Source organism: Emys orbicularis, chromosome 1 (genome assembly GCF_028017835.1).
Source record: "Emys orbicularis isolate rEmyOrb1 chromosome 1, rEmyOrb1.hap1, whole genome shotgun sequence".
Classification (NCBI taxonomy): Eukaryota; Metazoa; Chordata; order Testudines; family Emydidae; genus Emys; species Emys orbicularis.
Genome location: NC_088683.1, coordinates 341,611,665 through 341,637,596, shown reverse-complemented (window position 1 = coordinate 341,637,596; position 25,932 = coordinate 341,611,665). Strand labels below are relative to the sequence as shown.

General features: G+C 45.7%; 1 protein-coding gene across 2 annotated transcripts in view; it reads right to left on the bottom strand.

Annotated features, from left to right (window-relative positions):
* Positions 1-6,179: 6,179 nt before the first annotated feature.
* The window catches only part of CWC15 (CWC15 spliceosome associated protein homolog), a 30,258-nt gene continuing 10,505 nt past the window's right edge, over positions 6,180-25,932 (bottom strand). Inside the window, exons 6-7 of one of the 2 annotated variants that reach the window (XM_065412635.1) lie at positions 11,418-11,536; positions 6,180-6,692 (exon numbers count right to left, since the gene is read on the bottom strand). In XM_065412635.1, the coding sequence (XP_065268707.1) occupies positions 6,563-6,692; positions 11,418-11,536 (249 nt within the window). In that variant the 3' untranslated portion in view covers positions 6,180-6,562. The remainder of the gene's footprint in view (positions 6,693-11,417; positions 11,537-25,932) is intronic. The other variant, XM_065412625.1, reaches the window with a different exon arrangement.

Below are 25,932 nucleotides of genomic sequence, written 5' to 3'. Positions count from 1 at the left end.
AAAGCCCCAGGCTGCGGCCTTGTTAAAGGCCAGAAAGGTACTAGGGTGCAAGGGTGCAATCCAGGGTAGGCAGAGGCAGCCGGTCCAAACCCCCCTTGCCTATGATGAGTGGCTTTTACACTGCAGTCTGCCCCAGTGAGCGGGGGCTAGATGGTGACTGGCAGTAACCCAAGACTGAGGCAAGGTGGGGAGACCCAGAGAGCGGGTGTACTGCCAGGGGGCAGCGCCCGAGGATGAGGGGCACCGGGTCCGGGAGGGACACGGGGGCCAGTGGCAGCGAGGCACCAGCCTGCAGAGGATGCTCCGGGTCAAAAGAGCTAATTCCCAGGAGGACCGACAGGAGGTGCCACAGGGGTGAGTCTCACCCAGTTACAGGGAACAAACGGACATGCTCAGGCATCTGGTGGAGCTGCAGGAAAGGCAACAAGAGCACAGGACCCTCCTCCCCCCCCTGCATCCACTGTATAACCGCCTTCCCTCCTCCCCAAGTTCCATATCCTCCTCACCCAGACACCCAAGAACGTGGGGGCGGGGGGGAGAGAAAGGCTCCGGGCACCCAGCCACTCCACTCCAGAGGATGGCCCAAGCAACAGAACGCTGTCATTCAAACAGTTTTGATTTGTAGTGTGGCTACAATAAGCAATGTGGCCTTGTCCTTCCCTCCCCCCTTCTCCCCCCCCCCCCGCTACCTTGTCAGTTATCTCACTTTTTTTTAATTAATAAAGAATGAATGCATGGTTTCAAAACAATAGTGACTTTATTTCCTTTGCCAGCTGTGATCAAAGGGGGAAGGAAGGTTGGCTTACAACGAATTAAAATCAACAAAGGGGGCAGGTTTGCATCAAGGAGAAACACGCACAACTGTCACACCGTAACCTGGCCAGTCATGAAATTGGTTTTCAAAGCCTCTCTGATGTGCAGCGCACCTAGCTGTGCTCTTCTAATAATAATAATAATTATTAATGGAGATATCCTATCCCCAAGAACTGGAAGGGACCTTGAAAGGTCATTGAGTCCAGCCCCCTGCCTTCACTAGCAGGACCAAGTACTGATTTTGCCCCAGTTCCCTAAGTGGCCCCCTCAAGAATTGAAATCACAACGCTGGGTTTAGCAGGCCAATGCTCAAACCACTGAGCTGTCCATCCCTTCTAATCGCCCTGGTGTCTGGCTGCTCAAAATCGGCCACCAAGTTATTTACCTCAACCTCCCATCCCACCATAAACGTCTCCCCCTTACTCTCAGATATTATGGAGCACACAGGAAGCAGCAATAACAATGGGAATATTGGTTGCGCTGAGGTCTAACCTAATCAGCAAACAGCGCCAGCGAGCTTTTAAACGTCCAAAGGCACATTCTACCACCATTCTGCACTTGCTCAGCCTATAGTTGAACTGCTCCTTACTACTGTCCAGGCTGCCTGTGTACGGCTTCATGAGCCATGGGAGCAAGGGGTAAGCTGGGTCTCCAAGGCTAACTATTGGCATTTCAACATCCCCAACGGTAATTTTCTGGTCTGGGAAGTAAGTCCCTTCTTGCAGTTGCTCGAACAGCCTGGAGTTCCTAAAGATGTGAGTGTCGTGCACCTTTCCCGGCCATCCCATGTTGATGTTGGCCATCCCATGTTGATGTCGGTGAAACGTCCCTTGTGATCCACCAGTGCTTACAGCACCGTTGAGAAGTACCCCTGGCGGTTTACGTACTGGTTGGCAAGGTGGTCTGGTGCCAAGATAGGGACATGAGTTCCGTCTATCGCTCCACCAGTTAGGGAACCCCATTGCAGCAAAGCCATCCACTATGACCTGCACATTTCCCAGAGTCACTACCCTTGTTAGCAGAAGGTCAGTGATTGCATTGGCTACTTGGATCACAGCAGCCCCCACAGTAGATTTGCCCACTCCAAGTTGATTCCCAACTGACCGGTAGCAGTCAGGCATTGCAAGCTTCCACAGGGCTATCACCACTCGCTTCTCAAGTGTCAGGGCAGCTCTCATCTTGGTATTCCTGCGCTTCAGGGCGGCGGAAAGCAACTCAAAGTTCCAGGAAAGTGGCCTTACGCATGCGAAAGTTTCGCAGCCACTGGGAATCATCCCATACCTGCAACACTATGCGGTCCCACCAGTCTGTGCCTGTTTGCCAGGCCCAGAATCGGCGTTCCACTGTATCAACCTGCCGCCATGATGTCCCAATTGCCACATCCTGTGCTTTCAGGAATGTCTGTGTCCATATCCTCCTCACAATCATCCTTGTACTGGCGGCTCGTAGCCAGGTTCTGCACATACTGCAGGATAATGCGTGAAGTGTTTACAATGCTTGGAAGAGCAGCGGTGAGCTGAGTGGGCTCTATGCTTGCCGTGCAATGGTGTCTGCATGGGTAACCCAGAAAAAAAGGCGCAAAACAATTGTCTACCATTGCTTTCATGGAGGTTGGTAGGGAGGGAGGGGAGACTGATGACATGTACCCAAAACCACCCGTGACAATGTTTTTGCCCCATCAGGCACTGGGTTCTTAACCTAGGATTCCAATGGGCAGTGGAGACTGCGGGGACTGTGGGATAGCTACCCCACAATGCACCGCTCTGAGAGTAGATGCTAGCCACGGTATTGAGGACGCATTCCACCAACTTAATGCGCTTAGTTGGGACATACACAATCGACTGTATAAAATCGCTTTCTAAAGAGTGACTTCTATAAAACTGACCTAATTTCGTAGTGTAGACATACCCTAAGCTTCAACACATCCCTTCAAGTTTTAATCAGACAGCAGCTCTTTGAAGTTAAGTGCTTCAAGGGAATGTCCCACACCTCAGCAACTGCTTGACCCTGCACTCAGAACCAGTTTGCAGTACTAACAAGTAAGATTTTTTAAGGTATGCTAGTGTTAGAGGAGAAGAAAAAGCAAAGAGAAGAGTTCAGCAGTTTGGTTGATGACTCCCAAGATCTTTCTGTACAAGAATAGCCAGAGAAAAGGCAGCCAGTGCACATGGATTAGAAGGGTTCCCCATGAGACATTTGAGGTTAACATCTAGATGCATCAGACTGCCTCAACTCCAACATTTTTCCCAAAGCACAACTGAAAATAGCTATGTCAACAGAAATAGTGATACAAATTTTTAAAGAAAAACTACCCTCACCCAGGCTCCCAGTTTGGAGTGTATGCATCAGACTTTTAATGTGTAATTAATTCTTTTAAAGCAACCAGCACTTGTTTACCAGGAGAAAAACTCAACCAAGGACACCCCCTCATTTTCTCTGAGGGAAAAGAAATGGCTGATTAAACATTTTGGCAGTAAATGTATATATTCAGATCATAACAGACTTCATTAAGCTTCTATTTCTGCTTTGTATATCACCAAACAACCAAAAATGTATTCTCTAAATCAGAGCTTGAAAGAGATACAGCCAACATGAAATCTAGTCCATTTTTAACAAATGACTTGAAAGTCTATTTATAAACACAATAGTCCCATTGTACTAGGTGCTGGTTCCCTCCACCATTGCCCTGTGAAAAGACTCAAACACAAAGAAACGGTGACGCTGACTATGCACAAAATGTTGCCAAATGCACAAGGTAAACCAACTGAAAAGATTCACCTCTTCCAGTTACAGCCATCCTAGGTGTTGCTTACAAGAAAAAATAGGTAAAACAATTCAGATAGGAGTGCTATTTTTTAAATTGACAATGTCCATTTAACTGCAGAACATAAGCTGTATTCCATTCTACCTCCAGGTGCAACAGAGCTGCCAACTATGCTGGTTCTGTGTAAAGTTATTTGTCAAACTAAGCAGATGTTCCTGGGAAAAATATCCAGGGAGCAGATGTGTACAGTAAAAAGGTGCCATTTTCTTTTCTTTTTTTTAAATTGTGGCCACAATGGAGCTTTTTAATGCATGAATTGGATCAACTTTGCTTCCTGCATTTTAATACTAGAAAGGATAACAGAAAATTAAGCCACTGAATCAGTGGTGAAGTAATATTTTACGTTTATATAGTGCTTTTCGTCCTGCAGGAACACAAAGTGCTTTACAAACTGGATACCTCCGCATTGTTAAAGGTGCCGAATATTCAACAACTGAAGACCATTTAGAAATACGGCCTCAAACTCCTTAACTTTTTATTGTGCCTGGCTGTTGTAGGATTTCCAAACAATGGGTCATGTTACACAGCACATGGGGCTGAAAAACAGTGTTAGAGATGGAATTTCAGCCTAAAAATCTGCAAATCCTGGCTTTTGTGGTTTAGTTGAAACACAAACAAAACAATAAAGCCTATTTTAAAAGTAATGCTGAAGAACTAACATGCATCCAGGGGCAGATTCTCATCTCCATTTCTATAACCCTCCTCTAGAATTATGGGGAGGGGTCACTGAGAAGGTAGATACTAAATAAGTACACATACATAATTATAAAATTTCAGAGATTAATCTGATTTTTATTTCTATTTGTATATAGGATAATCTAATGTAGCTACAAAGCTCACGGAACAAGGGTCCTTTGGCAGCTTAAAAGTAGTAAGTCAGTATAAGAGATCACTCTTCTATACACAAAAAGGGCTACAGTGTTTCAAAGAGCCATAAAGGGAAGAATATAAAACTTATACATTTCTACAAAGACACTGAACTAGCTATAAAACCACATCTTAAGGATTTTCTTTCCCTAACGTATTTACTTACTCACTTTTGGCTTAGCTATATTATATATCTTGTAATATTGCCTAGAGTTAAGTATTTTTGTTGTTGCGATGACATCATCATTTTGTTAGGTCAGATCGAAGCAACAGCTGGCTTCTCCACTGCCACATTTTGCCAACTAACTGCTCTTAACTCAAACCTTGACTTTTTAATGTGTGCTCATTAGGAACTATGGCTGATCTCCTGCTTCCAAAAAACCATCATAATTGCCAAAAGACAGATAACATGAGCAAAATCAGTAAGTATTCTTTCCTTAATTCCAAGTGAAATAAGTTTGTCTCAATATGGCTTTTTAAAGTGCATATCAAATTCCCCGTTCTATGTATGTACTGACATTACTTGTTTAGATAGTTTAGCCCTGACTGGTTCATCTTGTCTTACCATAAAAAAAGGGAAAAATACAAAAACTAATGGAATTGCCTAGGGAATACAAATATGCTTCAAATACAGTAGTTTAACAGGATACCATTTAAAAACCAGCTATAACAAAAAGACTGAAATATCTGTCCTGAAATTTCAAAACCCCTGACCATCACTTTGAAAATATGCAACTAATTTTTAAGTAAGATACTGTGAGCAACATTGGTGCTATAGAAACAACAGGGCTAAATGGCGAGATATAGCATGGGCAGGCAACTAGGCAAAAACTCTACGTAAAGGCACCTTAAATCCTTCCTGACCTGTAACAACTGCTATTCCATTCTAAGATCTCTCAAGTAGAGATTGCAAATCATGTTATTGTATATGGAGGTTTTGAAATGAATACTAATGGTGAGTAGGAAACCACTGAACATTTTCACTTGTGACCTAAATCAGGATTTGAACTCAGGTATCCAGAGATAAAAGGACGGTATTTCAATCCAATGTGTCACTCAGCCTCCTTTTGTATATGTATCTCAAATGTGACAGTGATAACAAAAGAGAATAAAATCCTTCTGATAGCTGAAGAACATTGTACAGACTGTGATATCCTCTGAATTAACAGAAAAGTTCTCCCACATATATTCTGAGTTTTGTTCAAATTCACTTAAAAAAAAAAAAGTTTAGTGTGATGACTGGGTTGGGTGCCACCTTCACTGAAAACATAGTCCTGAAACTAGATTTAAAGATTGCAGGATTGGGCTCTTCCAACCTTGCATCCATGTGGCTCTGACTGCAAGACTGGGGTTTAGGAACACAAGATTACATAGAATGGAATTCCCTGGCTAGAGGCAGAACACCACTTCGTCGCACACCTGCTGGATGCTCCTTGTGGCAAGGCAGTGAATCAGGTTGAACTCATGATATAGATGAAGACAGAATTTTTAACAGCCTGGAGCTATCCAGTCAGACCACATCCTTAACTGGTACATCAGGGAAACACTCAATATTTAAAACGTCAGATAGGGAGTTCATATTGGATTTCAACTAGCCAATCAGAGGAAGGAAGATAATTAAATTTCATGCATAAAAAGGCAACTTCAATACTCTCTTCTAGCATGTAGAATTTCACTTACCTTTAAGCATATGAAAATTTACATAACCTGCATAAATTACAAATCTCCATATTACATACAGGTTGTTTCCCAAGAAACAGTATTTAGACAAAGTATTTATTGCAAACCAGTCTCTCTTCCAACATTTACATGAAGGCCATTAAAAGTAAATGCATATCCACTGAATTAAACAGAAACAGGATGCTGGAAAAGGATAAAACACTCCAGATACAAGGCGACAATTAAAAAGCTGTCAATGACCTTGGAAAAGCATTTGGAAATTCATGGCAGGAGACAATTTTCAGCCATTATTTTTTTTTGGGGGGGGGGGGGTACACCACAGAGGGGAAGTCACCTTGACCCTTTGAGTCTTTCAGCAATGGAGCACATAAAACTGTACTACTTGATGTATTTTTCCATGAACTTTTTGTGAAATTCAGATCGCAGAGTATCATTTACAAATCTTTTGTCCTTTTTCATGTCATCTATTCCCTTGGCACAATTCTTGAAGACAACATCGTCATCCCATCTGAAAGAAAAACAAAATATTTAGCTGTACGGTTAAAATTTACTAAATGAAATTAAGGCAGAGCAACTTAAATACTTGTTTAAATAGTACTTTGTAGATTTCAGAAGATCACTTTCTTTTTAGAAAAAAACTGTTCTTAACACACACACATCTGAACTGATTTTAAAAAACCAAAATACAATTAGTGTGTGTGTTTTTCATACAAACTATATCCTAAAGTTTTTTGCAGTGTTGTTGTATCCATACTGGTCCCAGGATATTAGAGAGACAAGGTGGATGAGGTAATATCTTTTATTGAACCAACTTTTGTTCATGAAACCAACAAGCTTTTGAGCTCCAAAAGAGCTCTGTGTAGCTCAAAAGCTTCTCTCTTTCACCAGCAGCAGTTGGTCCAATAAAATATATTACTTCACTCAGTTTCCTACAGGTGGTGTGCTGTCAGGTGGAGCTCTTAACTGCAGCACAGCATGAGTTCTGCAGAGGAAAGGTGCTGCTCAAAGCCTCTGCCTCTGGGGCAGTCAGTATTTTGTTTACAGAGGCAGGGTGATTAAGATAAGAAAGGGCTGGTAACTAAATTAAGGATCTGGAAGTCATTCATGAGTCTAAATAACAGAAGTACTTGTGGCACCTTAGAGACTAACAAATTTATTAGAGCATAAGCTTTCGTGGGCTACAACCCACTTCTTCGGATGCATATAGAGTGAAACATATATTGAGGAGATATATATACACACATACAGAGAGCATGAACAGGTGGGAGTTGTCTTACCAAGTCTGAGAGGCCAATTAAGTAAGAGAAAAAAAACTTTTGAAGTGATAATCAAGATAGCCCAGTACAGACAGTTTGATAAGAAGCAAGTGTGAGAATACTTACAAGGGGAGATAGATTCAATGTTTGTAATGGCTCAGCCATTCCCAATCCCTATTTAACCCTCTCTGTATGTGTGTATATATATCTCCTCAATATATGTTTCACTCTATATGCATCCGAAGAAGTGGGTTGTAGCCCACGAAAGCTTATGCTCTAATAAATTTGTTAGTCTCTAAGGTGCCACAAGTACTCCTGTTATTTTTGCGGATACAGACTAACACGGCTGCTACTCTGAAACCTGTCATTAATGAGTTTGTAAAACAAGAATCTCTCTGCAGGGAGTGAAGGGTATTGAAGAGAGAAGGCAGCGGACTCGAAATACTGCCAAGCCCTCTGAGCCCAAGATAACATTCAGAAAAGAGAGAGACGTGAGGGGCGTAGGTGAAAAGAAGGGGCCAAAAACAAAGGAAGGGACAGCAGTGGTATAGAGAAGTTCCCACTCTACTTGTAGTACTTATGTGGCCCCATCACCATAGTATTTGAGCGCCTCACAACGCCTAACCTATTTCTCCTCACAGCCCCTTGGTGAGGTAGAGCAGTGCTGTTCTCCCCATTGTACAGATGGGGCGCACAGGCACACACAGACTAAAGGCCAGATTTTCAAAGGTGTTTAGACACCTAGTGGGATTTTCAAAAGCACCTAGAAGATTAGGTGCTTTGTAAACCGCACTAGATGTATAGCTCCATCTTTGGGTGCCTAAAAACCTTTGGAACTCTGTCCCTAAGGCACTGGCCTGAGGTCATACAGAAAGCCCAAAGGGGAGGTAGAACCCAGGTCTCTCAGGGCTAGCTCCTTATCCACTGGACCACCCTCTCTCTCTGCTGCACACTGGGGGGGGAGGAAAAATAAAAAGAGAGGACTCTGATAGATGGGAGCAAAATCAAGACCAGTTCTATGAGACTCCAGCAAACCGTCCCAGTCAGTTGGGAAGGATGTCATGGTTGACAGCATGAAAAGCAGCACAGAGGTCAGGAACAATGGAGAAAGAGAGAATGAGAGTCAGATGAAAGATCACTTAACCCCCAAGGGGAGGCAGGTTCTGCCCCAGGCTGGGTTGTTAAGAAATGGCTGCTGTACAGTTTTACATTTTATCTGAAAATCATTTTGTTTTGTCATTTTTGGTTTTTGAGTTTGAGAAAAGGAAGGAATGAGAAAGTGTCATATGAGTATCAGATGTGTTTATGCCTCAAAATCTTAGGGTTTTAGATGTATCCAGGCCAATTCCACAAGAACAGAAATTGCATCCAGAGTCTATGAAGTTGACGATTATGGTTATGATTTGTATTATTCATTGGGCACAATCTGTGTGCTCAGCACCGGTTAGAATATGCCAGAAAATGTAGTCCCTAAGCTAATGCATATAAGATGTGTAGCCCTGGATAAGATGGCTCAGATATTTAAGTATTAAGTGTATAGTTATTGAGCACATATTAATATTTATGAGTGGAGGTGCTGATCGCAATAAAAGTTTTACTTGATTACGGATCAGAAGATTTAACCCTTCAACTTCCTTTCAAGAGGAGGAGTGCTCAGAGCTCCTGTGCCTGTTTATTTTCCTTTCCTGCTTGCAGTGGCCTTGCTATACCTCAGAAGCATAGGCGCCGACTCGTGGGTGCTCCGGGGCTGGAGCACCCACGGGGAAAAATTGGTGGGTGCTCTGCACCACCGGCAGCTTCCCGCCCCAGCTCACCTCCGCCTCTGCTCCGCTTACTCCCCTGAGCGCACCGCGTGCCCGCTTTTCCCCCCTCGCTCCCAGCGCTTGCCGCCGCAAAACAGCTGTTTCATGCAGCAAGCGCTGGGAGGGATGGGGGAGGAGCGGGAACGTGGCGCGCTCAGGGGAGGAGGCGGGGAAGAGGCGGGGCGGGGATTTGGGGAAGGGGTACAATAGGGACAGGGAGGGGCGGTTAAAGTTGCCCCCCCATTAACATCTGAAATGGCGCCCCGACCTCACCCACATTATCTCTCTTATACCCTAAAGTCTTTACTGTGTTAAGTAACAGTAAAAAATGAAAGTATTATTATTAAATCCTATTTATTAGGGAATGCTTAAGAACTAAAGAAAATAGGGCTTGTCAAGGCTGAATCTCCACTCTGTCACTCTGAGTGCAGAAGTTGGGGGGGGGGGGGGCGCGCAAGGATTTTAAAAATTAATACTTGCCACTCCAGGTTTGTATTACACTCCCAAGGTTACAGCTTCTCTCTGACCTTAGCTTGGTAAACACTGCCCTCACTCAAATGCAAAAAAAACCAAACCTTTTGAACCCAGGAAGGAGCACTTGGGAATTCCTCCCTGTGGGGTTATCCTCAAGCCCTTTCACCCCCCCCTCCGGGGAAGAGCTGAGAAAGAAAACAAAGGAGATTAGCTGTGGCTATCAGCTAATCAAACAACATGCACAAACCTCTTAGGACACCAAAAATCCAATCCTGTTCTTAAAAAAAGTAAATGTTATTAAAACAAAAAGGAAGAAAATACATCTGGAACTTAGGCACTTGCTGGATTTTAAAAGAGCAATTCCAAAAATTAAGCACCCAAACTAGCTTCTTGTGGGTTCAGCTTAAAGGTTACAAGCAAACAAAAGCATCTGGGGTTAGCACAGAGGAGATCCGCAAGCCAAAATAAAGAATAAACCTGATCACCTTTATCTAAACGTTCCCTATCTTCTAGGTATGGAAGATAAATTATCATATCTGGTTCAAACCTTACACAGCATTCCTGCTTATAGCATTGCTGCTCTGCCCCTGCTTCTCTGGAGAACAACAGACAAAGGGAAAGTTTCTTTCCTATTTTAAAAAGTTCTAGCCTTCCCATTGGCTCTTTTGGTCAGGTGCCCACTCCTTTTCTTTAACCTGTGGGCTTGTTAACCCTTTACAGGTAAGCAAGCAGAGAACAGCTACCAAGAAGGATTTTACAGCTAACTGGCTGGCTGGGTGTCTATCAAAGGGAGCTACACCTCCCTTCATTTATCACAGGGTTCCATTGTTCTAGGCATTGTACAAATGAAGAGCAGCAATCGATCCCTGCCTCAAAAAGCTTACAAACGAAATAGACAAGACAGTCATAGGATGGACGCAGGATGAGACTAATACACAAGCAGAGTGAACAATGTGATGGCAAACAGCATGTTAGTTCTACAATTAAAAAAAAAAAGATGTGTTTAATGAGGAGGGGATCAGCTAAATGGAAAGAAAAGTGAAGGGACAGGAGACAAGACAGGGAAGAAGAGGGTAAGATGTGGAGTGAAACTGAAGTGAAGAGACGGAGGGAGGGCGAGGGCTGGAGCAAACAGCCAATCAGCACAGGAAAGAGAAAGTCCAGTCAAAACTGTAGAAAGTTCTCTGAATGTTCAGAGGTCCCTACTTTTGAGTAAAGCTCGTAAACCCCTCATCTATTCCCTATTTTAGTTAAATGGAATACTACCCAGAATATTTCCTAACAGAAACCGTACTATAATCAATAGAAAACGAACCATAAAAAAAAAGTGCCAGCACAAAAAATTTCACTAGTCACTCACACCAACGATCCAAAGTAGATAGATGTGTTTAGAAAAGTGTAACAATGAGTCTGCGTATGAACTCTCGCCACATTGCTTCTTGTAATCATATTGTGCTGTGGATGGTAACGCAAGGCAATTAAATTGTCAAAGCAATTCTCTTTGCCCAAAAAGAACCAGGGTGGTCTATCTGGAAAAAAACACAAAACTACCATCCTCATGTTACAATGTCTTAATTTCATGTCACACTGTTGACGCAAGGCTTGAGTGGAGAAATAAAATCAATGGCAGTGATACTAGTTTAGCTGCTTTACAGACTGCTGGAGCTCCAGGAAGGGACACATGTATATTGAGCATAGTACCTTCTCTTCACTTTGAAGTTTGCCTGAGGCTGCACTGGGCCTGTAAGATTTAGTAAAGGGTTGCCACTCAGGATGTTTTCCATTCGAATCCTCTCTTCTTCAGCCTTTTGCTCTTGCTCCTGACAATGAGAAAATAGATGCACGTATTTATTAGTTTTTGGTCATCTTTTCAAGCTCATTTACAGAGAAGACAATGATCATTTTGCTGATAACTCCCACACAGACAGCTTCAACTCCTAGCTCAGTCATCCCTTCCAGCTGATTTAAAACAGTTGTGTGTGTGTGGAAAAACAGAGGAAAAACAAAGGGTGAGGCAGAAACTCTGAAAAGCTTAGCATTGTTAATCTACTGTCATCTAGCAAAGCTGAACCCTGCATTACTAGCCTTTGATGTTCTAAAGTTTACAATTAGCACCCCATAATACTGGCACGTTATAGGTTATGTATTTTTTGTATTAATAAGCAAACTACCTGATTTTCTTCATTCTAAATTCTATTTAACCTCACATGAGAAAACGTTCAGCAATATTCATTAGATAAGCGGAAGGTGTTACACGCTGTTGAAAACAAGCTATTGTTTTCTACCTTGAGTGATCTCTCAGCCTTTTACCATCACTGAGTCTATTTCCTTCTGCGATACTGTACAACACTGAATAATCTCATGATACCCAAATTTTAAGAGTTTCGCTGTCCAGGGTCTCCCCTTACCCTGCTCCCCAACAGCACACTGTAAAACTTCTGATTAAAACAGCGAGAAACCGTATCTGGCATAAAACTGGTTTCACTAACCACTTTTAGGAGCTATCTTAACATCCAGTCACTTAATCTATTCCAGACTTCAAGTTATGTGTGACATTTCTGTCTGCATCAACAATTTTTTTCCAGAAGCTTTCAAACATGTTACCAGGTTCACTCTTTGATATAAACACCGGGGGGGCGGGGAAGACTGCTTTCTTACTTGGACGACTGAATATAAGCATATATGTTTACATGCTAAAGTATGGTCTGGAATCAGTCCAGTTTAAAAAAATATTGCATTCAATGCTATAGAACTGCTACATGGACTAAAACCAGGGCTACTATGATATATGTATCATAACTGGTGTTTCTTTTGAAACTGCAAAAAATTCATGGATCAGGGCACTATGGGGACCCAGAACAGGAAATGCTTTTCTTGATAGTAGAATTTAAGATTTTCAGCACTATAAACTATACTGATGCTAACCAGAGTTCGCAAGCTTTAAGCACTCAATCACCGTGAAAGAGTGCATTAATAAGTCCTACCTACTTTACTTTTTCATGTTTGTGGATTGAACAGATAAGTGGAATATTTCTATAAAAGAGGCCCAAGAGGCCTTAATAAGTACAATAGTAAATCATTCTTATAAACATTAGGCAGTTCTAATGTAGAATTTGCAAGATTTCTATAAATTTTACTATGCACTTAAGGTACACTAGCCTGTTTCATGCAGAGAATAGAGTGTGTGTGGGTGGGGGAGTGCTTTTGGGACACTGAAATTATCAGCATATAGAATTTATAGACCAGCTCACTGATCAAAATTTTGCCTCTTTAGTTCAGAATACACAAAAAAATGATTTTTCTTAGGGCTTGGCTACACTTGTGAGTTAGAGCGCATTAAATCAGCCCCGGGTGCCCTAACTCATGACACGTCCACACTGGCAAGGCATGTAGAGCGCCCGGACTCTGCGGCTGGAGCGCTCCTGGTAATCCACCTCCACAAGAAGCATAACGCTTGCTGCGTCCCGGCTGGAGCGCCATGGTGCCAGTGTGGACGCCCTGATCTATTAATGCACTCTGATTGGCCTCCAGAAGTGTCCCACAAGGCCTGTTCTAGCCACTCTGGTCATCACTTTGAACTCTACTGCACTTCCCTCAGGTGACCAACCGTCAGACCCACCCTTTAAATTCTCTGGGAATTTTGAAAATCCCCTTCCTGTTTGCTCAGCCAGGCATGGAGTGCTCTCAGCGAATCTTTCCAGGTGACCATGCCTCCATGCGCCAGGTGATCCCCAGTATGGAGCAATGGCGAGGTGCTGGACCTCAGTGTTTGGGGAGAGGAAGCTGTCCAGTTCCAGCTGTGCTCCAGCCGTAGGAATTATGATACCTTCGGGCAGATATCAAAGGACATGATGGAAAGGGGCCATGACCAGGAAGCACTGCAGTGCAGGTTAAAGTGAAGGAGCTGCGGAATTCGTACCGCAAAGCGCGCGAGGCAAACTGCTGCTCTGGTGCTGCCTCTGCGACCTGCCGTTTCTACAAAGAGCTGGACGCAATACTTGGGGGCAACCCCACCTCCACTCCGAAGACCACCATGGACACTTCAGAGCCCAGTTCAACAAGGCAGGAGGAGGAGGAGGAAAGCGTGAGCGAGGGTGCTGAGGAGGAGGGGGACAGCCCGGCATCCCTAGATGCATGCAGCCAGGAGCTGTTTTCAAGCCAGGAGGAAGGCAGCCAGTCACAGTGGACGGTGCTTGGGGAAGAACAAACACCAGAGGAGGTGCCCGGTAAGCAGCTTTTATTTTGGGAAGGAAGTTGTTTGGTGCAGGCTCTTGGGGTGAGGCGGGTTAGGGCTGCATGCATGCCTAGATGCGGAATAGGACATTGATGTGCTCTCTCACATCGTGGTAATCTGCCTCAGTGATCTCTTCAAAGGTCTCATGCAGAAGCTGGGCAATGCGCTTGCGCAGGTTCCTTGGCAGAGCTATTGTGCTCCTTGTCCCAGTAAGGCTGACATGTCCGCGCCACTGTGCCATGAGGGGCGGAGGGACCATTGCTGCACACAGGCAAGCTGCATATGGGCCAGGGCGGAAGCCGCATTGTAGTAGAAGACCCTCCCCCCTGCATCCCAGGTCACCCTCAGCAGTGAGATATCTTCCAGGACGAACTCATCCTGTGGAAAATGTGGGTACAGTGTTCAGTACAGGGGCCCGCTGCAGCTGTTGGCTCGCCCCAAGGCACAGAACCCCAGAGGACAGTACGGCAGTGCAACAATCAGTCCCCCTTGCACCTGTGCCTACTCACCATTTTGGGGCTCCTGTGGGTTACGTGCGCTCGCTTTGGGACGGGCAATTTCTGCTATTGTGTACACTGTGCTTGTCTTTAAGTACAGCCGAATCATTGCTCTGTCTGGTGTGAACAATGCTGCCTCTGTTAAGTGTTGCATTTTGGCTTTACAGATGCTACCTTGAGATCCCAGCCGTCCTTGTTATCAATGGCCGAAAGACTCCAAAGAATCAGGAAGCGTCCGCGAAGAAGCAAAGAGGACATGCTGCATGAAGTCATGCAGCAGTCCCTTAATGAAAATCAAAAAGTGTAGGAGTGGCGGGAGAGTGAAAGGAGGGTCTGCCAGCAGAATGCGGATTGCTGGCACCAAAGCATGGAGCAGCTGCTAAGCATCATGGAGCGCCAAACGGACTCGATACAGGCGCTCGTAGCAATGCAGGCGGAGCACTTCCGTGCTCCCCCCCTCCCTGCAACCCTTGTCCCAAAACTTTTTCCCTTTTTCCCTTGTGCCCCCATGTCATTGCCAACCCCATTTCCCCAACATCCGGGTTCTTATCGCCACCAGCTGCCTCCAACACCTGTAGCTTCACTACCCAGCCCTGCAAACTACGACCCTTACTCACTTCACTCAACCCCCATCACCATGCAGTATAGCCATCCTGAAGTGCAGCACTCAGACAGGAAGGCGGAGTATGATAACAGGACATATGCATTGTCCCGTTCCCCTCCCCACCCCACCCCACCCCCTTCCCTCAGCCCACACAGCACAGATGTGTCATGACCTTTCTGTTTCCCAAGCAGTTGCGTTTCTTTTCAATAAATGAATTTTTTGGCTTTGAAAACATTCTTTATTATTGCATTAAGTAAAAGATACCGTAGCCCAGAAAAGCAACAGGCACTGCAAGTCAGTGCATCATATATCGCAAACACAGATTCCTACTAACACTGGAACCACTGCACTTCACTCCCATGCAGGGCACCAAACATTACTGGTGGCTTTCAGCCTCAAATTGCTCCCTCAAGGCATCCCTAATCCTTGCAGCCCCGCGCTGGGCCCCTCTAATAGTCCTGCTCTCTGGCTGTTCAAATTCAGCCTCCAAGTGTTGAACCTCCGAGGTCCATGCCTGAGTGAATCTTTCACCCTTCCCTTCACAAATGTTATGGAGGTCCCCAATACTGGCTGATTCTAAATGTTATGGAGGGTACAGCATACGGATATAACCGTGGGGATGTTGTCATCGGCCAGGTCCAGCTTCCCATACAGACAGCACCAGTGGCCCTTTAAACAGCCAAAAGCACACTACACAGTCATTCTGCACCGACTCAGCCTGTTGTTGAACAGCTCCTTGCTGCTGTCAAGGCTCCCTGTGTAGGGTTTCATGAGCCACGGCATTAAAGGGTAAGCGGGGTCTCCAAGGATCACAATGGGCATTTCGACTTCCCCTACGGTGATCTTCTGGTCTGGGAAGAAAGTCCCGGCTTGCAGCTTCCTGAACATGCCTGTGTTCCGATAGATGCACCTTTCCTGACCAGCATGCATTAATGACAATGAAATGCCCACGGTGATCCACAAGTGCCTGGAGAACCATAGAGAAATACCACTTCCAATTAACGTACTCTGAGGCTAGGTGGGCTGGTGCCAGAATTGGAATAGGCGTCCCATCTATCGCCCCTCCGCAGTTAGGGAAATCCATTTGTGCAAAGCCAGCCACAATGTCATTTACATTACCCAGAGTCATAGAATATCAGGGTTGGAAGGGACCTCAGGAGGTCATCTAGTCCAACCCCCTGCTCAGAGCAGGACCATTCCCAACTAATTCATCCCAGCCAGAGCTTTGTCAAGCCTGACCTTAAAAACCTCTAAGGAAGGAGATTCCACCACCTCCCTAAGGGCTAGTCTACACTTACCGGGTAGTTCGACGGCTGCGGATCGAAGTTCCGAGTTCGATTTATTGCGTCTGGTGTGGACGCGATAAATCGAACCAGGAAGCGATCCCCGTCGACTGCGGTACTCCAGCTAGACGAGAGGAGTACCGCGAAGTCGACGGGGGAGCCTGCCTGCCGCGTGTGGACCGCGTCTGAACCGCGGTAAGTTCGAAGTAAGGTATGTCGAATTCAGCTACGTTATTCACGTAGCTGAATTTGCGTACCTTACTTCGACTTGGGGGGTAAGTGTAGACCAAGCCTAAGTAACACATTCCAGTGCTTCACCACCCTCCTAGTGAAAAAGGTTTTCCTAATATCCAACCTAAACCTCCCCCACTGCAACTTGAGACCATTATTCCTTGTTCTGTCATCTGCTACCACTGAGAACAGTCTAGATCCATCCTCTTTGGATCCCCCTTTGAAACCCCACGGTTGAAAGCAGCTATCAAATCCCTCCTCATTCTTCTCTTCTGCAGACTAAACAATACCAGTTCCCTCAGCCTCTCCTCATAAGTCATGTGCTCCAGCCCCCTAATCATTTTTGTTGCCCTCCGCTGGACTCTTCCCAATTTTTCCACATCCTTCTTGTAGTGTGGGGCCCAAAACTGGACACAGTATTCCAGATGAGGCCTCACCAATGTCGAATAGAGGGGAATGATCAAGTTCCTCGATCTGCTGGCAATGCCCCTACTTATACAGCTCAAAATGCAGTTCGCCTTCTTGGCAACAAGGGCACAGTGTCGACTAATATCCAGCTTCTCGTCCACTGTGAACTGCAGAACTGCTGCCTAGCCATTCAGTCCCTAGTCTGTAGCAGTGCATGGGATTCTTCCGTCCTAAGTGCAGGACTCTGCACTTGTCCTTGTTGAACCTCATCAGATTTCTTTTGGCCCAATCCTCTAATTTGTCTAGGTCCCTCTGTATCCTATCCCTACCTTCCAGCGTATCCATCACTCTTCCCAGTTTAGTGTCATCTGCAAACTTGCTGAGGGTGCAATCCACACCATCCTCCAGATCCTTAATGAAGATATTGAACAAAACTGGCCCCAGGACCGACCCTTGGGGCACTCCACTTGATACCGGCTGCCAACTACACATGGAGCCATTGATCACTACCCATTGAGCCCGACGATCTAGCCAGCTTTCTATCCACCTTATAGTCCATTCATCCAGCCCATACTACTTTAACTTGCTGGCAAGAATACTGTGGGAGACCATAGCAAAAACTTTGCTGAAGTCCAGGAGTAACACATCCACTGTTTTACCCTCATTCACAGAGCCAGTTATCTCGTCATAGAAGGCAATTAGGTTAGTCAGGCATGACTTGCCCTTGGTGAATCCATGCTGACTGTTCCTGATCACTTTCCTCTCCTCTAAGTGCTTCAGAATTGATTCCTTGAGGACCTCCTCCATGATTTTTCCAAGGACTGAGGTGAGGCTGACTGGCCTGTAGTTCCCCGGATCCTCCTCCTCTCCTTTTTAAAAGATGGGCACTACATTAGCCTTTTTCCAGTCATCTGGGATCTCCCCCGATCGCCATGGGTTTTTAAAGATAATGGCCAATGGCTCTGCAATCACATCAGCCAACTCCTTTAGCACCCTCGGATGCAGCGCATATGGCCCCATAGACTTGTGCTCGTCCAGCTTTTCTAAATAGTCCTGAACCACTTCTTTCTCCACAGAGGGCTGGTCGTCTCCTCCCCATACTGTGCTGCCCAGTGCAGTAGTCTGGGAGCTGCCCTTGTTCGTGAAGACAGAGGCAAAAAAAGCATTGAGTACATTAGCTTTTTCCACATCCTCTGTCACTAGGTTGCCTCCCTCATTCAGTAAGGGGCCCACACTTTCCTTGACTTTCTTCTTGTTGCTAACATACCTGAAGAAACCCTTCTTGTTACTCTTAACATCCCTTGCTAGCTGCATCTCCAAGTGTGATTTGGCCTTCCTGATTTCACTCTTGCATGCCTGAGCAATATTTTTATACTCCTCCCTGGTCATCTGTCCAATCTTCCACTTCTTGTAAGCTTCTTTTTTGTGTTTAAGATCAGCAAGGATTTCACTGTTAAGGCAAGCTGGTCGTCTGCCATATTTAGTATTTTTCTACATATCGGGATGGTTTGTTCCTGCAACCTCAATAAGGATTCTTTAAAATACAGCCATCTCTCCTGGATTCCTTTCCCCTTCACGTTATTCTCCCAGGGGATCCTGCCCATCGGGTTCCCCGAGGGAGTCCAAGTCTGCTTTTCTGAAGTCCAGGGTCCATATTCTGCTGCTCTTCTTTCTTCCTTGTGTCAGGTTCCTGAACTCGACCATCTCATGGTCACTGCCTCCCAGGTTCCCATCCACTTTTGCTTCCCCTACTAATTCTTCCTAGTGTTTGCAGCTTAGCAATGCTGCTGACACGCAACAGTTTGCTCACTTTTTGCCCTGCACGGACAGCAAAGCTAACAGGAATAACAAACTTTTCAAGCTTATTTTGTGTCTCTAAAAATCAACAGTCAAGACTCTGAATACAAACAGGGAGCAGATCTGTTGAAAGGCAATGCCAGTTTTAGTCAGTTTGCAGAGTAGAACTAGTAGTAATAAGTTGGCAGTAATCAATTTATGGCACTCAACGGCTCAGAAGTTGTTCTAGGTTGGATGACATTTAAATATATTTGAACAGCTTTAAGATGCAGGCTAGTTTTAAAGATGGGGCTTGTAGATTTTATATTGTTTTACTTGGCTATGTCCTCCCACTCAGGCACATTTTGTAAAAATCACCTACTGTATTTAATGTTCTGGAACCATGATGTTAAAAAAATTGACATTTTAAGTACCACAATGAATTATGCCTTCTCTACCCTTAGTTATACATTTCAGCCCAAGCTGCAGAGTCCCCTCTGCCTACAGCCAAAAAAGGTTTTCACTGAGTTTTAGAATTTTCCATATTAATCTTCCCCTACCCACTCCCTGTCTGAAGGTTACAACTCTCCAGGCATTTGAGTGTGGGTTGTTTCAAATCAAACAGACCCAAACAGAATCTTAGCTGTCTCAGCTTCACACCTCTGGGATATGATCAGACCCAGGAATAAGCAGCTCAGAGATTGCTCCAAAATCCATATTGCTCTTCTTGTGTGTCAGTACAAAGACTTATTATTGGGGGAGGAGGGATAGCTCAGTGGTTTGAGCATTGGCCTGCTAAACCCAGGGTTGTGAGTTCAATCCTTGAGAGGGCCACTTAGGGGATCTGGGGCAAAATCAGTACTTGGTCTTGCTAGTGAAGGCAGCGGTCTGGACTCGATGACCTTTCAGGGTCCCTTCCAGTTCTATGAGATAGGTATATCTCCATATATTATTATTATATTAACAGATGCAACAAACTGACAACAGAAATAAGCTTTGGGAGGGAACAGTATAGCTTTATTCACCCCACCCTAACCCCGTAGGCAAGGGCCTCTGAACAGTGTTGTGTCTATATTAGCAAACTGCACAGGTGTAATTCACCATGGGTGCAGCTCTGCTGGTGGTAACTGTAGCATAAATAGAGCTCTGCCTTTTTTACACCTGTCATCTAACATGACTGAGCAGAGTCCAAAACTTGAGTTTTGTGTTCTTTTCCTGCAAAAGTTGAGGCCATCACTAAAACTCAGAGCAGAGCAAAGAGCTACAGTGATTCCGCTTTAGGCACTAGTAAAGACATATTTGGGTATAGGCTAAACATTTAGTGAAATAAAGCTTGGGGAAAACAAACATAAAAGCCTGAACTCTGGCCTCAGAGAAGTGCAAGATGATCTTATTTCAAAACAGTTTTATATCCAGCTGACAATTTGAAAGTGTTCAACAATACTTTTTAATCATTTTAATTTACCTTTTAAGGAAGTGGTTGACACTTGACAGATACTGGATCTTTGATTCATGGACCCCAAATCAATGTTTAGTTTCAAAATTAACATGAAACCTGCTAATTATACATTGCAATTACACTAAGTATATAAGGCACATTTAATTAATGCTTGTATGGTTTTGAATACGTTGAAGAGACTATCAAATTGAATAGATTGCAAAAATAAGATACATTCGTTTAACATTCATGGATATAAATTTGATTGGTCACTTCAGATCTTGATAAGAAGCTAAGACCTGAAGACCCAAAACTTGTGTTTGAAAGGACGGAAAGGAGGGGAGGACTTCTATACTGATTCGGTTACTGAAAGTGTTCATAGTTCTTATTAGATGTTCGTCTGAGTGACAATATGTTTCAGTATGATCATTGGTCAAATTCTGGAACCATAAGCCAAAAATAGATTGGAAGGCTTTCATATTGAAGTTGACACAACCACAAAAAGGAACACAGTCAGGTATGCTCCTAAAATAGAACCTGTCAGAAAATGCATAGAGAATAAAAAGAGCCAGATTTCCCTGCCTCCTCAAATGGAACCAAATACACCTCTATCTCGATATAACGCAACCCGATATAACACGAATTTGGATATAATGCGGTAAAGCAGCGCTCCGGGGGGACGGGGCTGCGCACTCCAGTGGATCAAAGCAAGTTCGATATAACGCGGTTTCACCTATAACGCGGTACGATTTTTTGGCTCCCGAGGACAGCGTTGTATCGGGGTAGAGGTATATATTACTGTATGCAGGAGTTGGACAAAACAATGATGGGTATGACTGATATTTTTGGATCACATCTTCCAGTCATCAACTGCAGTCTACAAGTTGGTGCATTTACAAATGCAAGGACAGAAGACAATATGGCAGTACCTCTTCCATCCCATTAAGTGCAAGTGCAAGGGGATTGGGGCTCATCGGGATGGGGGTTTGAGTGCAAGGAGCTCATTAGGGGGTGCTCTGGGTGCAGGAGTGGGGGTCTATATGCTGGGGGTGGGACTCGGCAGGGGAGGGGTCCGGATGCAGAGGGTGAGGCTCAGCGGAGTGAGGGTTCAGATGCAGGGAGCTCAGTGTGTGTGAGGGGTTCAGCTTGGCAGGGAGGTCTCAGTATGGGGGGTCCAGATGCACAGGGGTTGGGCAGATGGGGGAACAGCTCCCGTACAGCAACACCTCCCCCCCGGCTGAGAAGCGATGGGGGCAGGAAGTATGGGGGGGAGGGAAGGAGGGAGATACAGAGCTTCCTGCAGCCAGGGGAAGTTTCTAGGGGTGGGTCTGACCCAGCCCCAGCTGCTCCTTGCAGGGGAAGATGAAGCCCCATCCTCCTCTGCCCCCAGCGCAGCCAGGACTAGCAACTGAGCCCGTCGCAGGGTAAGAGTCACCAGTCAGGATATCCCCAGCCCTGCAACAGTGATTGACCTCTCCACCAACTGCTCTGGGTACCGGAAACAATGCGTCTGCATTGCTGGGGAGGGGTGTGTGATCACTCTTGAGGCTTCCCTTTGCTTCCCCATCAGAAAGTATTTTTCTGCAGGGAAGCCAAGAAATATGCGGGGGACATAAATTCAGAGCACACACAATTCCCCCAGGAGTAAGAGTATTGAGCATCTCCTTGAGGAGATAAAAAAATGGAAGGAATGGTACAGTAAATCTAAGCTTCAAGTCTGAAATGTCAGCGTCCCAGAACTATGGGTTCAAATCACAAGACTAAAGGCTTACACCCTTGTTTAATGCATAACTTGAGTTCTCCCACTGTATGTGGGTCTTTCGGATGATATCTTAAAAACTGAGGTTCATTTTGTTCTGTGGGGACAATAAGAGTGAGCAGGCATTTACTCAGGGTTAAACCTTCCTTTTCCTCACCAGTGTGCAATGTGATTTTTGCCATTTGCTTATCTGATGTCCTCCACTCCAGAGGTTCTCCATTTCAGCAGTGAAGCTATTTAATTGTGTATGTAAAGTCTGATCCTGCAAACATTACTCCTGGGGGAATTCTGCGCTACTGTGCGCACATATAATTAATGAGCCCTGCATATTTTTGATTTTTTGCGCAGGAAAAAGCTTCTGCCAAAATTTTGCTGCAGTTCCGCCTTTTGCCCATCAGAGGGCGCTGTGGCGCAAGAACAGCAGCAGCTCCCAGCAGAAAATATGGAGATATGCCTATCTCATAGAACTGGAAGGGACCCTGAAAGTTCATCGAGTCCAGCCCCCTGCCTTCACTAGCAGGACCAAGTACTGATTTTGCCCCAGATCCCTCTAAGTGGCCCCCTCAAGGATTGAACTCACAACCCTGGGTTTAGCAGGCCAATGCTCAAACCACTGAGCTATCCCTCCCCCCATAACTTATGCAGTTCCGCCTTTTGCCCACCAGAGGGCACTATGGCGATAGAACAAAGTAGCAACTCCCGGCCAGCGAGGGAACAGAAAGAGCCTGCCTTCTTCACAGCGGACCAGGTCAGGAGACAGGGTCTATGGGGAGACAGACAGCGTGGGATGCTGGGGGATCAGACAGGCTCATAAGGGCTAGTGGGGGAGGACAGATTGGGGCAGGGGCTGAATGGGAGTGGAGGCACAGGGCCCCAGAGGGGAGGGAGGTGCAGAGCCACATGATTATGGGGGAAGGGGTGCAGAGCTACATAGGGACAGATGGAGGGGTACAGGGCCACATGGGGATAGGGGGACTGGGTGTCTGACTGGGGGTGCAAGGACACATGGGGTGCAGAAACACATGGGGACAGAGTAGATGTGCCTGACTGAATGGGAGAGGTCAGGGGTCAGCCAGGGTCTGCATGGGGGAAGCTCCCTAACAATCCCTCCCCGCCCCCCAAAAAACCTGTTCCATACTTTTCCCACCTATACCCAACAACCTTACAAGTTCACACCTTTGCACTGCTTCTGAGGGGTGCAGGAAATACGGTTCTGTATTGTAGTTTAAATGAATGATTACTCAGAGTTCTGTATTAATATGCCTAGTAAGGAATCTATTTATCAAAAAATATTTCCTGAATCTTTTTTGTTGTCTGTATTAGAATCATAGAATCACAGAACTGGAAGGGACCTCGAGAGATCATCTAGTCCAGTCCCCTGCATTCAAGGCAGGACTAAGTATTATCTAGACCAGGGGTGGGCAAACTTTTTGGCCTGAGGGCTACATCAGGTTTCTGAAATTGTATGGAGGGACCGTTAGGGGAGGCTGTGCCTCCCCAAAACATCCAGGCGAGGCCTGGCCCCCACCCCCTATCCGATCCCCCCTGCTTCTCGCCCCCTGACGGCCCCCTCGGGACTCCTGCCCCATCCACCCCTCCCGTCCCCTGATCGCCCTCGGAACCCCTGTCTGACCCCCGCCGCCCAATCCAACCCCTCCTTTCATTCCTGATTGTCCCCCTGGGACTCCTACCCCATCCAACCACCCCTTCTCCCTGTCCCTTGACCACCCCCGGAACCCCTGCCCCTGAATGCCCCCTGCCACCCCATCTAACCCCCCCCCACCCTTCCTGACTGCTCCCCCGGAACCCCTGCCCCCATTCAACCCCCCGTTCCCCGCCCTCTGACCACCCCGCCCCCTATCCACACCCCCGCCCCCAACCACCACCCTGAACTCCCTGCCCTCTATCCAACTCCTCCTGCTCCCTGCCCCCTTACCGCGCTGCCTGGAGCCCCGGTGGCTGGCAGCGCTACAGCCGCGCTGCCCAGAGCACCGAGACAGGCCGCGGCTCTGCAAGAGCCCCACTGCCCAGAGCATTGCGCTGGCAGCCTGGCGAGCTGAGGTTGTGGGGGAGGAGCAGCAGCAGGGGAGGGGCCGGGAGCCAGCCTCCTGGGCCAGGAGCTCAGGGGCCAGGCAGGAGGGTCCCGCGGGCCGTAGTTTGCCCACCTCTGACCATCCCTGACAGGTGTTTGTCCAACCTGCTCTTTAAAATCCTCAATGATGGAGATTCCATCACCTACCTAGGCAATTTATTCCGGTGCTTAACCACCCTGACAATTGGGAAGTTTTTCCTAATGGCCAACCTAAAGCGCCCTTGCTGTAATTTATCCTCAGAGGTTAAGAACAACAATTTTTCCTCCCTCCTCCTTGTAACAACCTTTTACGTACTTGAAAACTTATGTCCCCTCTCAGCCTTCTCTTCTCCAGACTAAACAAATCCAATTTTTCTATCTTCCCTCATAGGTCATGTTTTCTAGACCTTTAATCATTTCTGTTGCTCTTCTCTGGACCTTCTCCAATTTCTCCACATCTTTCCTGAAATGTGGCACCCAGAACTGGACACAATACTCCAGTTGAGGCCTAATCAGCACGGAGTAGAGCGGAAGAATTACTTCTCGTGTCTTGCTTACAATACTCCTGCTAATACATCCCAGAATGATGTTCGCTTTTTTTGCAACAGCGTTACACTGTTGAGTCATGTTTAGCTTGTGGTCCACTATGACCCCCAGATCCCTTTCCGCAGTCCTCCTTCCTAGGCAGTCATTTCCCATTTTGTATGTGTGCAACTGATTACTTAGGAAGGAACAGAGTCCTTTTACTTCAGACCATTCTCCAGTTTGTCTGGATCATTTTGAATTTTGATCCTATCCTCCAAAGCACTTGCAACCCCTCGCAGCTTTGTATCGTCTGAAAACTTTATAAGTGTACTCTCTATGCCATTATCTAAATCACTGATGAAGACATTGAACAGAACCGGACCCAAAACTGATCCCTGCGAGACCCCACTTGTTATGCCCTTCCAGCTTGACTGTGAACCACTGATAACTACTCTTTGGGAATGGTTTTCCAACCAGTTTTGCACCCACCTTATAATAGCTCCATCTAGATTGCATTTCCCTAGTTTGTTTATGAGAAGGTCATGCGAGACAGTATCAAAAGCTTTACTAAAGTCAAGATATACCATGTCTATCACTTCCCCCCTATCCACAAGGCTTGTTACCCTGTCAAAGAAAGCTATTAGGTTGGTTTGACACAATTTGTTCTGGACAAATCCATACTGTTATTTATCATCTTATCTTCTAGACATACTTGCTGACAGGTATTTTGAAATAAATGACCAAAAATAATTGAAACTGGTATGATTATATTGTTATTTTGACAAATAAAATATGCAGAATTTTGCAGAATTTTAAAACATTCTGCGCAGAATTTTTAATTTTTTGGTGCAGAATTCCTCCAGGAGTAAATCATGCATGCAAGTAACTAACTACTCACATGTGTCATCACACTGAAGACAGTGGAATGACTCACATCCATGAAGTTTGCAGCATTGGACTATGGTTTGTAAAACATTTTGATAGTGTAGAAGATGTCAGGTACTCCTGACATGCAAAGTCCTTCACAACCATAATCATAAAATGTCAGCTCCCCTGAGGTAAGGAAATATCCTTTTACAGGTGGGAAATTGATGCAGCAGCTACCCTGTGCCCTCGAGATCGATGCTCATAAGAATAATCTTACTCCCGTGCAGAAGTGGTGGGCAGGTCAGTCACTTTTATGGAAGTGTCATCGTCCTCTTCTCAAGACCCCTTGGAAGCAATCTCTGAGGTTGGGATCCACCTGGGGGGCAGGGGAGACTTGGTGAATTATGGATGGGGAGTGGGCAGTCCCTCCATGTGTGGGGCCAGGGCTGGATGTAGGGAGTCAGTTGTCCACTCATAGGCCCCCCCAGTTTCCACAGGAGAGTACACTACAGCCTGGGGCTGA